Genomic DNA, 15530 nt, shown 5'->3' with positions numbered 1-15530 from the left:
CCAGCGGTTGCTAGGATACCGCGGGCCGTTACGCCGGCGCGGCCTGATGACGTATGCACTTCTTCCGGTCCCCGGCGCTTCTCTCTAGCCCGAGCCAGGTCAGTGGGGTGTCCGGGTTGGCTCCCCCCTCCCCCGCCCCGGGCTCTGCGCGCCGAGGCTGGGGGTGGGCTCTTCCCGGGGGTGGGCTCTGCCAGGGGTGGGCCCGGACCTCGCACCCCGCCGAACTACCCTCTGCCCTGCCGTGGCGCCCCGACGGCCGTGGGAGCGGGGGCCGCTCAAAGGTGGGCTGGGTTGGAAGAAGCGGCCTTGCAGTCGCTGCGTGGCCGGAGGCTTTAAGGCACCTGATCCCACCCTTCTTGGAGCTGGCGTCGCCAGAGCGCGTTTTCTCTACGTTCCGAGACCCGGGCGCCCGCTCTCCACATTGGTACTGCAGGGGTCGTCTGGATCGTGCCTGACCCACGACCCTGCTATTCTTTTCCTTCCAGCATGATCCGCTGGGCCCCCAGCGCATCGCCTGGAAGAGCCCACTTAACTTGGACGAAGCTGTCGGCCGCCTCAGACCGCCCTTGAGGAGGATGACTGAGACACTATGGGCCACGCGCTGTGTGTCTGCTCTCGGGGAACTGTCATCATTGACAATAAGCGCTACCTCTTCATCCAGAAACTGGGGGAGGGGTGAGTGTTTGGAAATCACTTAGCTAGTCCCCAGGTTCTGGTGATTGAAGGACAGCAGTCTGCACATGATAGGGGCACAAAAGTTTTATTCTCTTAACCTATCCTTTAGCTCACCTGACAGAGCCTAGTGACATGGTAGTCAAGAAAGTGGATTCTGGAGCCAGGCCTCCTGGATCCACCTTGTGTGACCTCGAAAAGCCGTGGTTTCTTCATCTGCTTAACGGAGATAATTGTCTTTTGTCGCTGATGGAGTTGTGAGGATTAAATATGATAATGCCTATAAAACATCCCACCCAGTGCCTGGTTCCCAGCACTTGGTAAATGTTGACTGTTACTCATGTAGTATTTATGGAGCATTTGTCATGTGCAGAGCAGTGCATTGTGACCAGGGATTACTGTGTTCCTACTCTTGAGTTCAAAGTGTAAAATCTCCAGACTTCTCTTGAAGCTACATCTTGGGAGGGTTTCTGCTAACTGGGAAAGATACCCCCCCTCCCCTTCTCCCCAGGGAGTTCCTCTGGGTCCGAGCCGTATGGGAGGTGACCGTGGTCCTTCACTGACCCCTTTGGCCCACAGTGGGTTCAGCTATGTGGACCTAGTGGAGGGGTTGCATGATGGACACTTCTACGCCCTGAAGCGGATCCTGTGTCACGAGCAGCAGGATCGGGAGGAGGCCCAACGAGAAGCAGACATGCATCGCCTCTTCCATCACCCCAACATCCTTCGCCTTGTGGCTTCTTGTCTGAGGGAGCGGGGCACTAAACATGAGGCCTGGTTGCTGCTGCCCTTCTTCAAGGTCAGAAAGTCTCCTGGCAATGGAGGGGCTTGCAACAGAGTCATCTACCGAGGGCTGTGTGAGTAGCCAAGTATGTTAGGAAGCAGAGACCATGTCCTGGGGTTGACCGCTTCAGATTTGGGGTCTAGTGGGACTGGGAGGTGTGTAGTGTGTGTGGTTAAAGAGTTGCTAGGCTCTGACACAGGGAAGGGATCAGGCTGAGGGAGCAGAGGCTCAGAAAACATGTCCAACTATGGGGACACTTGTGTTGCAGAGGGGTACGCTGTGGAACGAGATAGAAAGGTTGAAGGACAAAGGCAACTTCTTGACTGAAGATCAAATCCTTCAGCTGCTGCTGGGTATCTGCAGAGGCCTTGAGGCCATTCATGCCAGAGGTTTCGCCCACAGGTCAGTGGGAGGGCCCTGTGTGCTTATGGGGCAGAAAGGAAGAGCCTCACCAAAAGGAATGAGAGGTCTCTGCTCTCCTCCCAAGGAACAGTCCCCATGATTCTTTTGCCCCCAGGGATTCTAACCTCCCTATCCAGGGATGCTCATGGGCCATTTCCACTTCCCTACAGGGACCTGAAGCCCACTAATATCTTGCTTGGAGATGACGGGCAGCCGGTTTTAATGGACTTGGGTTCCATGAATCAAGCTTGCATCCACGTGGAGGGCTCCCGCCAGGCTCTGACCCTGCAGGTAAGAGTGTCCAGGTTCCTTTGCCCTCCTGTTCCCCACCCTCAACCTTTTCTCTTGCATCCCCCAATTTGGTCACATGACTGTGACCTGTGCCCCTTGTTTGAGCTGTTCCAGGACTGGGCAGCCCAGCGATGCACCATTTCCTACCGGGCCCCGGAGCTCTTCTCCGTGCAGAGCCACTGTGTCATCGACGAGCGGACTGACGTCTGGGTGAGGAGTGTGAGGCTGGGCACATGGGTGGGGAGGAGTGCTACTCTGTACCTGCTGTGTGGCAGAGGGGCAGGGCTTTGGGTTCGAGTGCATGGGGCCCCAGGAACGGTGTATGTCCCCATCCCCCTCGACTTCCTTCATGGGAACTGTCACTGACACTGTATTCAGCTGCTCAGGAAGTGGTATAATCCTGCCCTTTGAACAGAGCGAGTACAGCGAAGTGTCAGGGCTGAAAGCAGTGGCTAGTCAAGGGGTGCAGAGGCCTCCAGCTAACGGGCGGTTTCTCTGGACCCTGGTGGTGTCATGTGGCTGAGGTCAGCATATTCTTTTTAGCTTATCACCTCCATTGGTCCCCTGTCAAAGAATAACCAAGTTATGCTCAGTCCCTAGGCTGCGTGCTATATGCCATGATGTTTGGGGAAGGCCCATATGACATGGTGTTCCAGAAGGGTGACAGTGTGGCCCTTGCTGTGCAGAACCAACTCAGCATCCCGCAGAGCCCCAGGTGAGCAATAGAGGGGGCACCAACCATTTCAGACTCCGCCCTGACGTTAGCGGAGTTGGAACCTTAGCACGGAAAATAGGAACCCTCTGATCACCCTGCCTGCCTCCTTCCACAGGCATTCTTCGGCCTTGCGGCAGCTGCTCACCTCAATGATGACTGTAGACCCCCAGCAGCGCCCTCCCATTTCTGTCCTCCTCAGTCAGTTGGAGGCACTTCAGCCCCCAGCTTCGGGCCAGCACAGCACCCAGATCTGAACGAACCAGTGGCCACGTTGAGAAGGTGGTCCCTGTGCCTTGGAAGGAGGCTCCCGTCCCTCATTAGAATCTCCGTCCAGTCTCTCCAGGACTGCTGTCTTGTCATTGGGGGCAGGTGGATGGAGACAGTCAACTCAGTGTTATTTCTCTGCTTCTGTTCTCTTATCTCCCAAGAGCAACAACTGGACAGAGGGACTGACTGAGTTGGGGTGGACGAGGGTGGGAGATGGGGAAAGGGAAACTGAAAGAACCTAGAAAGGCTCTGAGCAGGACTGCTGAGCTTACATCATGGTCTGCCTTCACATCTGGGAGCAGGAGAATGTATAAATAGAAGAATAAAGTGAAAGCAGCTTGGTGTACCTCTTAGTCTCATTGTTCCTGGAGTGAGAAAGAAGAGGTGCCAGGGGCCCGAGGTCTGGTTGCCATTTCCAAGGGAACAGACTGGGAAGAAGGACTGGCGTAGTGAGGAATGGCATGACTGTGTCATTCCGCCTAAGGAGACAGGTGTCCTTATCTTAGATCTGGCTAGCTGGGAGGAGGCAATTCTTCTAGCTTGCCTTATTCAAAAACTTAAAGCTGTTCTGGATCAAGCTGGCTTCTCTGCTAAGAACTGGCACCAGGGCTCCCCAGAAGCACGTTCAATTTGTTCTCTCCTTCATTCCCAGGAGTGGGTAGCTGAGTCACAGCAGCCCAGCCGGTTTGCCAGGCAAGGGCTTCTGGGTGGAGACACCTAAGGAAGCTTTTGGACAGCAACTTAACAGGTCTCTCCCAGCCTCAGCCCTGGGGCAAGGGGAGTGGAGGTGGCAGCCGTTTGGCCCACAGTTTCTCCCAGAGTGTTCCAGCTCACACATGGTTAATGATTAATGAGGCCAGTGTGGTGTGGCAGTATCCAGCTGCCACTTCCTGCCCTACTCTGCTGAGTAAACAGGGGCCCTGCCTTTGCTGGGCTTGAGACCTGTTCCCGAGGGAAGGGCACTGCGTCCCTGAATCACCAGGGAGGGGGAGGGCAGGGCAGGGCTGACATCTTCTGCTCCGGAGATCGAAGCTTCATCCCCTGCCCCCCTTCCCCAGCCAGGCTCACCCCCATGTGCTGACGTCGATGTGGGTCCTGGGGTGCCTATTAGCAATGTTAGAAATTTCCCCAGGGCCCTGGTGGGAGGCTCCCCCGGCTAGCTTAGAGGCTGAGGCCAGAAAAAAAGAACAAACAGAGGGGAGACGACCTGACTTTTAATGGCACGGCCCTAGGCCCCAGCAATGCAGCAAGAGAGACGGCTGTGCGAAGCTGCTCGGAGGTGCGGTGGCACAGACCACCCTGGGAGCTCGCCCTTGTCCCCTCCCATCCCCCAAGCTCATGACTAGGCTCCATGCCCAGGAACTGAGGTCCAGCCCGGCCCCGCTCCCAGGCCCTCATCACGCAGAGGTGCCCGGGCCAAGCTTCCAGAGTCGGTGAATGCAGAAGCAGCAGGAAGAATAGGGTAACAGTCTAACTCAAATACAGAAACTGCTAGACTTAAACTCCTACTTTGGAAAGGAAGTGAAAACTTGCATCTTTCAACAGCTTGTGGCTGGACAGACAGGTCCGGGAGTCAGTCCTCATTTCCTCTCTACCATCCTGGGCACCCCAGGGGTCTTACATCAAGGTCCCTGGGGTCACATTTCCTCGGGCCTGGCAAAGACCCCTTGGCAGGTCTCACCTTCAGCCACAGAAGGGAAAAGGGTTATAGGCAGCAAAGAATGAGGGCGGCAGCAGAAGCAGCGGGTGGCCACAGCACAGACGGGAAGGCAGCAGAAGCTCAAGCACTCACAGAGGGGACAAGAAACCGTGCAAGGAGACTGTTTATTTCGAAAGGATTTTGCAATAAACATTGTGAGTGGGCTCCAGGCAGCTGTTCTATTCTTCTCCCTCATCCTCGTCCTCATAGGAGTCGATGCCCACCTCCTCGTAATCCTTCTCCAGGGCCGCCATATCCTCCCGGGCCTCCGAGAACTCCCCCTCCTCCATGCCCTCGCCCACGTACCAGTGCACAAAGGCCCTCTTGGCATACATCAGGTCGAACTTGTGGTCCAGGCGGGCCCAGGCCTCGGCGATGGCGGTCGTGTTGCTCAGCATGCACACGGCGCGCTGCACCTTGGCCAGGTCGCCCCCGGGCACCACGGTGGGGGGCTGGTAGTTGATCCCAACCTTGAAGCCCGTGGGGCACCAGTCCACAAACTGAATACTGCGCTTGGTCTTGATGGCGGCGATGGCGGCGTTGACGTCCTTGGGCACCACGTCGCCCCGGTACAGCAGGCAGCAGGCCATGTACTTGCCGTGACGGGGGTCACACTTCACCATCTGGTTGGCAGGCTCGAAGCAGGCGTTGGTGATCTCAGCCACCGACAGCTGCTCGTGGTAGGCCTTCTCCGCAGAGATGACTGGCGCGTAGGTGGCCAGGGGGAAGTGGATGCGAGGGTAGGGCACCAGGTTGGTCTGGAACTCCGTCAGGTCCACGTTGAGGGCCCCGTCGAAGCGCAGGGAGGCCGTGATGGAGGACACGATCTGGCTGATGAGCCGGTTGAGGTTGGTGTAGGTGGGGCGCTCGATGTCCAGGTTGCGGCGGCAGATGTCATAGATGGCCTCGTTGTCCACCATGAAGGCACAGTCCGAGTGCTCCAGGGTGGTGTGGGTGGTCAGGATGGAGTTGTAAGGCTCCACCACGGCTGTGGACACCTGGGGGGCGGGGTAGATGGAGAACTCCAGCTTGGATTTCTTGCCATAGTCAACGGAGAGCCGCTCCATCAGGAGTGAGGTGAAGCCAGAGCCGGTGCCCCCTCCGAAGCTGTGGAACACCAGGAAGCCCTGGAGTCCCGTGCACTGGTCAGACTGAAAGGCAGGAAAGAGAAAGAGCAGTGTAGGTAGGCCAGGGGCCTGAAGAACTCTACCTTCTGGCTCCACAAAAGCCTAAACTCTTTCGGGACTCAGGGCAGAGACTAGAAAGTATCTCACAGTGGCAGCATGCTCTGGAACACATAAAATTAGAGATGACTCCCCCCAAAATGGATCCTGACAAAACTGTGTTCCTGACCATTAGTATCATCTCAAAAGCCCCCTCCCTTCCAACCCAAATTCTCACCAGCTTGCGGATCCGGTCCAGTACTGGGTCGATGATCTCCTTGCCAATGGTATAGTGACCACGGGCATAGTTGTTAGCAGCGTCCTCCTTCCCGGTGATGAGCTGCTCTGGGTGGAAGAGCTGCCGGTATGGGCCATTTCGGATCTCATCTGGAAGGGCGCAAACACATCGTCAGGGCACAAACCACAAGGCTGTGCTCAGCGGGGATCTCCCTCCCCCAGTGTGGCAGCTGCGGTCAGATGTATGGAAAAGCTCATCCTTCTGCCAGCCTGTGATACCAGCGTGTGAGAAACCCGGAGCCCGCCACCCAGGCTGGCTTGCGATCAGCCTCCCTTCTGCAGCTGCAAACAGGGCAAAGAGTGTGTAGCACCAGGAAAGCCAGGTCTAGACACCAGCTCTCCAGAGAGCTTAGAGTCACTGTCTGCTCCCCTCAATTCCACCCCATCTTCATCTCACCAATCACAGTGGGCTCCAGATCCACAAACACAGCCCGGGGCACATGCTTCCCAGCACCGGTTTCACAGAAGAAGGTGGTGAAGGAGTCATCCCCTCCACCGATGGTCTTGTCGCTGGGCATCTGCCCATCAGGCTGGATCCCATGTTCCAGACAGTAGAGCTCCCAACAGGCATTGCCCATCTGGACACCTGCCTGCCCCACATGGACTGAGATGCATTCGCGCTGAGGGATAAAGAGAGGGGACACAGCATAAGCCCCACATCTGCAGTCCTCACCTCATGAGCCTCTCTTCCACCCGATCACCTACTGGCGAGGATGGCTCAGTTGGCGAAAGTGGAGGCCTGGGGCTGGGCAGAGGTCGGAAGAGGCTAGAAGCCTGCCCAGGCTCCCCCGCATAGGACTTAACAACTGGAAACACCCACCCAGTAGGGCAAATCCCTTAGCTCACTCCTCTGTGGGAAACTTGTCAAGTAAGAGCTGTGGCTCCACATGACCCTGCCACACTGACAAGACACTCAGGGAGGACAGAGAGGGCAAGTGCATATGAAAGACAGGCAGACACTGCAGTAAAAGACAAGGACACACGACTTCTCAGCTGTTTCCAGCTTTCTACTCCCAAAGCCACCTTCTCCAGCCTGAGAAGGGACAGGTTTGCCCGAGGCATGAGTTTATAGCCAGAAGCCCTCAAGGGGAACAACTAGAATTTCTTAGAACCCTCTCCCCCTTTCTTTCCTGTGGGCTGCAGAGATGTCTCAGCCTTCTGGTCTGCCATCAACTGACCACACACCCTGGCCATCAGGATGCCCTCTCCCCCACCTTTAAATCCCATCTGGCTCTGGGGATCAATCCCAGCTGGCTCCTCTCCCCACCTCCACCCCCGCACTCTGGGTGTCTTCACCACCTTCATCCACCGTGTAGCCCTCACGGAAATAGCAGAGAGTGCAGATGGCAGGCACAGGCAATAAGGGCTGTGGGCACTGGGGCACTCGCCGCCTTAGGCTCATCCCTGCCAGTTTGAAATTAACCCCTAAAGAGCCAAAGCGGTGCGGCGCAGGGCCCAGCGCAGCCTCCCTTCCCAACACCGAAATGGCGGGGTGACGGTTTCCAAATACCCAGAAAAGGAAGCGGAACCTGCGGTGAGGCCCCAGAGGTAACCCGCCTTGCCCTGCAGAGGGTGAGCGCCATCCTGCACCCGGGCCCTGCATTCGCCCCCCTTCTAGATTCTTTCCAGTTACATCCCAGCCGAAAGTGAAGATTGGATTTCGGCCCCCGTTCTTGGGCTATAAATACCACCCCCCTACACACACCTCTTTCCCCTCCCCCCAACCTGGCCTGGGCCCGCGCTCTCGCTCAGCGCCAGCTGTCTCTGCCCGTCCGTTCACTCGGCTCCGGCTGGAGAGGGGCCGGCTCGCCTCACAACGCCGAACCCCATTCCCGCCACCCCTCCCGGCTCAGAAGCGGGGTGCTGAGTCACGGGGGGGGGGGGCCTGTGGGTAGGAGGGATGCACACACAGTCGGAGGAAAAGGGGATGCTGGACCAAGTAATGACCCCCTACCACCTTCTTGGGCTAAGCACGTGTTCGGTCAGATCCAGGGAGCGGGGGTCCGGGTCGGGGGGGGGGGAGGCTAGGGGCGGAGGGCAGCCCAGCGGGTCTCCCTCATCCGCGGAAAGGACTGGGCGCGGGATCACGACTCCCCTTCAGGAGGGTGAGGGCACAAATGCTTGGTGGAGCAGGAGGCGATTTCCAGAAGGACTCCTCTCAGCTAGCGAAGAATCCCACCCCACTCCATTCCCCTTCCCCAGCCTCCAAAAGTGGACAGCACGGCTCGGCCAAAGTCACCAGAAGAGAGTGGGGGTGGGGGAATGCACAAACCCTCGCACCTCCTCGAGACCCGGAACGTCGGATGGGGGGTCCGGAGCATCCCGGGCTGGAGGGTCCCGAAGGAGAAGGGCAATAAGGGGAGGGGCGCGATCCCCGCGGGGCCGCACTCACCATGGTGAGTCCGGGCGGTGGGTCTCACGTAGAGTCCGGGTGACGGGTCTCAGTGAGAACTGCGCTAGCTGCAGTGCCGCACCGCTCTTATAGGCGGGGGGCGGGGCCCGCGCGCTGCGCTCGCCCACTAGGGGCTGAGCGGCCCGGAGGCCACGCCCCCGAATGGTAGGCGGCCCCCGAAGGGTGGGGTCAGGGCGGGTTCCCTCCCCCTGCCCTGTCCTGGCCTCTCACCTGTCGGACTTGGGTTAGGTGTAGCGATCCGGGCCTTAGCCCTTCGCTCCAGGTTTTGAGCTGACACCCTGGGCTCCCGATCTCCACTGCAGGGGTGCAGGGCGCGGTGCCAGGGCGCATCTCGCCTGCACCTGAGTCATGGGGGCGCCCATCGCCCAGGTGTTCTGACTTAGGCCGAGTGCTGTAGAGGCTGTCCTTGCGAAGTGGCTGCCGCGGGCCTTCCCCCGTGCCCCCCTCCCCGCCCTGCCTCCCTGGAGGCTCTGGCCAGTTCCGGGGGAACCCCTTACAGCGGCACACGGCCTGCTGGTCCTCGGCCGGGACGGCTGGCCTTCGCCAATGCCTGTGGGCGGCCGAGGACCAGGAGCTGCACAGTCTGAGCCCCAGGGTGCCAATCCCTCAGAGTACCCCACAGAGCCGAGCCCTGCAGCCTGTCTGCGAGGGCCGACCCCAGGAATCTGGCGCGGCTCGCTGGCTACAGGCGGGTCAGTGGCCCCGTCATCAACGCCGTCACTATTAGTGAGCCCTCGCCACCGCCACCTGCCCGCTTCCCTGCTGCCAGAACCGCCAGAGCTCTGGGCGGAAGCCCTCAGGACCTGGATTCGCATCCGGACTGCCCTATGTGACCTTGGGCAGGTGACCTAACCTCACTGTGTCCTTGGCATATTCATCGGTGAAAAGGAGACAGTGATTCCACACTGTCTGCATTGTTGTGAGGTATCAAAATGTGTGTTGACTCTGATGAGGAAAAAACGTGGAGATTCTGGTATCATAGCTGAGTTTTGACTTTCTCATCTTCTCCTGTTCCCCGCAGGGATCTGTGACCGGCATCTTAACGCCCTTGGCGCTCAGGCCGAGGCCTCAACAGCAGTTATTCCTTCTTTCCACATTTCATTTCCATTTGTTGCAAGAATGGCCTTTTCCCTCTACTTTTTTTTTTAAGATTTTATTTATTTATTTGAGAGAGAGAGAGCGGGAGAGGGAGAGAGAGCACAGAGGGAGAAGCAGACTCCCCGCTGAGCAGGGAGCCGGATACAGGCTCGATCCCAAGACCCTGAGATCATGATCCCAGCGGAAGGCAGCTGCTTAATCGACTGAGCCATCCAGGCGCCCCTTATCCATCTACTTCTGCTTTCCCTTACATACCTTACATTTTCTAGCTATCTCCCTTCACTGGGGAAATCATCAGGAAGTGTCCCATGTACCCATCGACATGCCCTGAAGAAACCTGTCTCCCAGGCTAATCCCTTGTTTCCTAGGACCAGAGCCGTCTGACAGCACAGTAGGCTAAAATAACTAGCAATGGCAACTTCCTACCAACAGAATAGCTAATTGACACCTTATTTGGGCAAGGCATGGAAAGGAACACAGTGAAGCATGACAAGGTCTCTCTTCCCTATGCACTTGCCACATGGTTGGGAGAACAAGACTCATTCATAAAAATGGAAAGTGGCAAGGGCATATAGTGAAGTTGCTTTGGGAAGTGGGGTCATGGTCTCTACAGAGCAAGGACCCTTGGTGATTACAGAACATATGGTCTCTTGCAGACCTTCCCCGGGCCCTCCTTTTTCCCTTGTGCACCCCAATCCCAGCAGAATGAGTCTGGTAAAAGACCTGAGCTCTCTCAGGCAAAACCTTAAATTCCTTTGACCTTCAGGTTCAGGTTCTTCCTTTGTGAAACAGGGATAACTTCAGATTGTGAGGACCAGATGAATGTAGGGATGTGTACATAGCAAAGCACCATGTAAGCAGCTGCATGGATTCTTAGAGCATCTTATTTGTTTTCTGTAGCGTGCTAGCACACCAGCTTGCAGTTATTTGTGTACAGGTCCGTCTTAGAAATTGCAAACTCATTCCAGGTAAGGATTGGATCTTATTCATCTTTGCGTCCCTAGATCCTAGCATAGTGCTCAGCACGTGGTAAGCATTTGCTAAATGTGTGTCAGAATTGTTTCACTTCAGAGATGGGAATAAAATTAGGGTAGAACTCTAAGAAGCCAGAAGCTGCAAATTGGCAGCCTGGAGACCAAGTTCCCTCTCAGAATTGTTTTGTTTGACCTTCACAGTGTTCATCCCCACAGCGTTTAGAATATGAAAAAAAGCAGGAACTACCTTTGTGCTGGAGCATCCCAAGACCACCCCCATGTCAGGAGATTTACTAGAAGGACTCAGCATAAAGTTAATAAATAACCCCCTAGCTAAGGTTTATTACAGTGATGTAGGAAGGCTGCACAGCTGGACCATAAAGGGAAAAGACACAAGCAGAATCTATGTCCTCTCCCTCCCAGGAGGGCTCACACAGCATTCTCTTCCTCCAAAATGAAAATGGAGCAACATTTCCCTGCAGTGGTTCTGCCCAAGGAAGCCTGTTAGAGACTCAGCACCTAAGGTTCATGGTGAGGGCTGGTCACAGAGACACCTCTGCCTTGCACATACCCAAATTCCAGACTCCTAGAAGAAAAGCAGCTGTTCAGCATAAACCATATTCTTTAAAAAAAAAAATATATATATATATATATATATATTTATTTATTTATTTGAGGGGGGGAAGGGCAGAGAGAAAGGGAGAGAGAGAATCGTAAGCAGGCTCCACGCTAATGCTAATGCTAATGCGGGGCTCGATCTCACAACCCTGAGAACATGACCTGAGCTGAAATCAAGAGTCAGACACTTAACCAACTGAGCCACCCAGGCGCCCCTACAGCATAAACCACATTCTTTACACACACAGTCTAGGCACAACAAACCATCCTGATCCTTTAACCATTGACTTGAAAACACTCTAAGAGCCAAGTTCTCAGATGCCAGCCAAGGGTTGATCTTACAAGCAGACCTTTCTAAGGAGCAGTCTCAACATGTTCTTTCTGCACAGTCGTATAAAAATCCAGATTTCTAGCTTATCTTGAAAAGAATTGGAAGATCTGCAGGCCTGCATTCTCATTTAGCAACTGTGATGGGCAGAGTTAATAGTCCCCCAAAGATGTCCACATTTTAAACCCTGGACCCTCTGACTATGTTACCTTACATGGCAGAAGACTGCAGATGTGACTAAGGTAAAGATCTTGAGGTGAGGTTCTTCTACATTTTCTGGGTGGGCCGATATAATCACAAAGGTCTTTATAAGTGGAAGAGGGAGACAATCAAGGAAGGAGAGGTCAGAAGCAGAGGTCAAAGTGATGTCATTATTGGCTTTCAAGATGGAAGGAAGCCATGAGTCAAGAAATATGAGCAGTCTCTAGAAGAAGGAAAAAGCAAGGAACAGATTCTCCTCTAGAATCTCTAGAGGGAAGGCAACCCTGCCAACGCCTTGAGTTCATTTATACCTAAATAGGTTCTGGTATTAATTCCAGTGGGGGGTGTACTTCCATACACAGGCATGGTTGTGGAATCATTGACCCTTGGTGTTTGCATTCACTCTCCAGCCCCTCTCCCCTCTCTGGAGGTGAAGAAGGGACTGAAAGTTCCAACCCTCTAACACGTGGTTGGTTCTACTGGCAACCAGCCCCCGACCTTAGGTGCTTTCCAAAACTTAGGTGCTTATGTCATAAACATAACAAAAGATATCTTTATCACTCTCAACACTTATGAAATTCCAAGAGTTTTAGCAGCTGTGAGCCAGGAATCCTAGACAAAGACCGAATATATATGAGGAATATATTTTGGTCATCTGAATGACCACATAAATATTTTTCTTATAAATTGGAGTATTGTAATCCCCATAAGACCTCTTTTGGACTTCTCATCTCCAGAACTATAGGATAATAAATTTGTGTTGTTTTAAGCTACTAAGTCTGTAGCAATTTGTTACAACAGCAGTAGGAAACCAGTAGGGCAACAAATGGAGCTGGGTGGTGACTACTTCTTAGGATGGACAGCAAGCTACTCCAAATCACCCAGTCCACCATTTACCATCATATGCTCAACTGTAACATATTTATGTTACCCTGGCCCTTAGCAAGGAGTTTATAGCCCCTGAGCAGGCCTTCTGGCGGGCAAGATGGAGAAGACAAGGGGGCAAGGAGAAACGTCCAAGGCATGTTAATGGAATACAGATTCTGCTTCTGCCTCTGTGTGTGTGTGTGTGTGTACACTCTGAATGTGTGATATTTGAGATGTCTAACAGGCTTGTTAGACGTGTGCACGTGACCGTGAGTGTGTATGTGTCTCCTGAACTAGGGCCATAATATCTGGATGGGTATACAGGTAGCAATCCATATTACCAGATTGAAAACTTGAACATTTTTTTAAAAGATTTTATTTATTTATTTGAGAGAGAGAGAGAGAGAGAGCGCACGCACAAGTGAGAGAGCACAGCAGTGGGGGCGGGGCAGAGGGAGAAGCAGACTCCCCGCTGAGTAGGGAGCCTGATGTAGGACTCGATCCCAGGACCCTGGGGTCACGACCTGAGCTGAAAGCAGATGTTTAACCAACTGAGCCACCCAGGCGCCCTGAGAACTTGGACATCCACATACATGTACAGAATCTAGAAGGTGATGCTGGGCACTTCATTTTCCCAAATGAATCACTGCTTAGTCTGTCTACCCTACAAGGGTGTCCAGCAGACCACTCTCTCTCTTTGGATCTCTTTCCCTCTTCCCCTTGCCCTTTGCTATCTCCATCTTTTCTAACCCCTTCCCAGAGTCTCACCTCTGTCTTGGAGCAGTGCAGCAAGGTCCTCAACATTTAAAATGTCTCCACTGATTCCATCTGGGAAAGGTGGAACTGAGCCTTAGTGCATATCCTTCCATTTTTTTTAGACTGGAGCATCTACCAGCTGTCCTCCTTCTCACAGCACAATCTTTCCAAAGGGATATCTTCACATCTTGTCTCCTCTTCACTGTCCACGCAGGCTTGGTTCACATGCTCTGCTGAGATGTTCTTGCCAAAATCCCTAGTGACTTCCAACTGACCAAAGCCAAAGATCACGTTTTTACATCTTTTTCAGCCTCTCACCAATATTTGAGATAGTTGATCCTTCCTTCCTCCTTGAAACACTTTCTTCTTGGCTTCAGTGACACACCCCTCTCTTGGTCCCAGCCATTCCTTTTCGGTCGTCTTTGATGGCTTACCCCTAATAGATGTTTCCCATAGTTCAGTCCCAGGCTCTCTTTTCCTCCCTGAAGGGGCAATTGTTGAAGGTAAGTGATGAGTATATGGGGTTTTATTATATTATCTCTACTTTGGGGTGTATTTTTAAATGTCCTTAATAAAAAGTTACTGTAACATTTTAGGGTTATTAAAAAAGAATGTATACATTCACAAACCAAAGAGAAAGAATAGAATAGAAAGAAATATCACCTTCGTGCTGATAAGTCTCAAATTTATATGTCCTTTAGGACTTCTCTGAATATCAGACTCACATGCTTATTTGCTTTTTTTGACATTACCACTTGAAAGCCTGTTAGACATCTCAAATATCACACATTCAAAGTAAAACTCCCAATGTCCCACTCTCACCCTGCTCCCTGCCAAAAATGTTTCTGTCCTAAGGCTTCCAAGGCTTCTACCCACGTGCTTACGTTAAAAACCTAGAATCATCCTACATTCCTCTTTCCCTTTCTCCTTCCTCTCTTTTTTGGTTAGACTTTTCTTGGCCGCAAATAACGGAAAGCCTAACTAACAGAGGCTTAAACAATGAGGATATTTATTATCCTGCAAGAAATCTGAGTGTAGGGCAGTCCCAGGGTTGATTCGGTGATGTTACCAACAGCTCCAGTATTTCAAGCTATCTGCTCTGGCATCCTCAATGGGCTGGTGGCATCTTCCCTTATGATCACAAAATGGCTGCAGCAGCTCCAAGTGTCATGTCCTCATTTGCTAAGGCTGGGAAGGTGGAAGTCCTCCCATAGTCTCTTTTTATCAGGGAGGAAAACCTTGCCTTCAAGCATCCTTGTAGATTTCCCTTATATCTCACTAGCCCCTTGCCTAAACCAGTCATTGGAAGGAGGGACTGGAATTACCATTAATAGTTTAGACTAATTTATACTCACACCTAGGCCTGGGAAAGGCCATCTTCCTTGAGCAAGTGGAAGGGTAAATAATTATACAAATTCAGGACCCTGCCAGCAAAGACAAAATAGAGGCAGGGGGCAGGTAAGGCTGTTGGGTAGATCTGCACACCCCACATTAGTGTGTCCTATAACTTTATTTTGAACCCAGCTACTTCCCACAATCCCTGCCCCAGTCCACGCCACCATCCCTCATGCCTGGATGCCAGAAGTAGCCTCCTAATGGGCTTCCTGCTTTTCCTTTGGAACTCCTGGTCTTGCTTACCCTTATAATGCTTCCTCTACACAGCAGCGGCAATAATCTCTCTAAAACACAAAGTAGGCAATGATGCTTGCTTAAACCCTCCCATTGCCCCAGTCATGGAGTCTTTCAAGACTCCTTTACCTCTGTGTTTTCAGCTTGCAGAGCTCCCTCCCTCTCTCCCTCCTTCTCCTTGAACACACCAGGTTGGCTCCTTTGGCCTCACCATTCTCTCCACCTGGAGCACTATGATCCAGATCTTGTTATGGCTGACTCCTTGGCATTCGGTCTCAGTTCAAACATCAGCTTCTTTCTCTTCCTTCCTTCCTTCCTTCCTTCCTTCCTTCCTTCCTTCCTTCCTTCCTTCCTTC

At 53.3% G+C, this 15530-nt stretch overlaps 2 protein-coding genes across 5 annotated transcripts; one reads left to right on the top strand and one right to left on the bottom strand.

Annotated features, from left to right (window-relative positions):
* Nucleotides 1–30: 30 nt before the first annotated feature.
* STK16 (serine/threonine kinase 16) lies at nt 31–3477 on the top strand. Of its 4 annotated transcripts, none has more exons than XM_035007086.1 (8): nt 31–98; nt 486–675; nt 1252–1471; nt 1725–1858; nt 2029–2149; nt 2255–2359; nt 2743–2864; nt 2980–3477. In XM_035007086.1, the coding sequence occupies exons 2-8, from the start codon at nt 590–592 to the stop codon at nt 3116–3118; spliced, it is 927 nt and encodes a 308-aa protein (XP_034862977.1). In that variant the 5' UTR covers nt 31–98; nt 486–589; the 3' UTR covers nt 3119–3477. The 4 variants fall into 4 exon arrangements, with proteins under 4 accessions (XP_034862977.1, XP_034862980.1, XP_034862976.1 ...); XM_035007089.1 differs by having other exon boundaries at nt 2264–2359; nt 2980–3476; XM_035007085.1 differs by lacking the exon at nt 31–98 and adding an exon at nt 113–281.
* Nucleotides 3478–4339: 862 nt separating this feature from the next.
* On the bottom strand, nt 4340–8795 carry LOC118012024 (tubulin alpha-4A chain). Its single transcript, XM_035007084.1, has 4 exons — nt 8683–8795; nt 6688–6910; nt 6232–6380; nt 4340–5981 (listed from the first exon to the last, which is right to left on the bottom strand). The coding sequence occupies exons 1-4, from the start codon at nt 8683–8685 to the stop codon at nt 5010–5012; spliced, it is 1347 nt and encodes a 448-aa protein (XP_034862975.1). The 5' UTR covers nt 8686–8795; the 3' UTR covers nt 4340–5009.
* Between the last annotated feature and the right edge of the window lie 6735 nt (nt 8796–15530).

Source organism: Mirounga leonina, unplaced genomic scaffold (genome assembly GCF_011800145.1).
Source record: "Mirounga leonina isolate KUSES-001 unplaced genomic scaffold, KU_Mleo_1.0 Mir_151, whole genome shotgun sequence".
NCBI classification, from domain to species: domain Eukaryota; kingdom Metazoa; phylum Chordata; class Mammalia; order Carnivora; family Phocidae; genus Mirounga; species Mirounga leonina.
The sequence above is the reverse complement of the archived record's forward strand: the minus strand, read 5'-3'. Positions and strand labels throughout refer to the sequence as shown.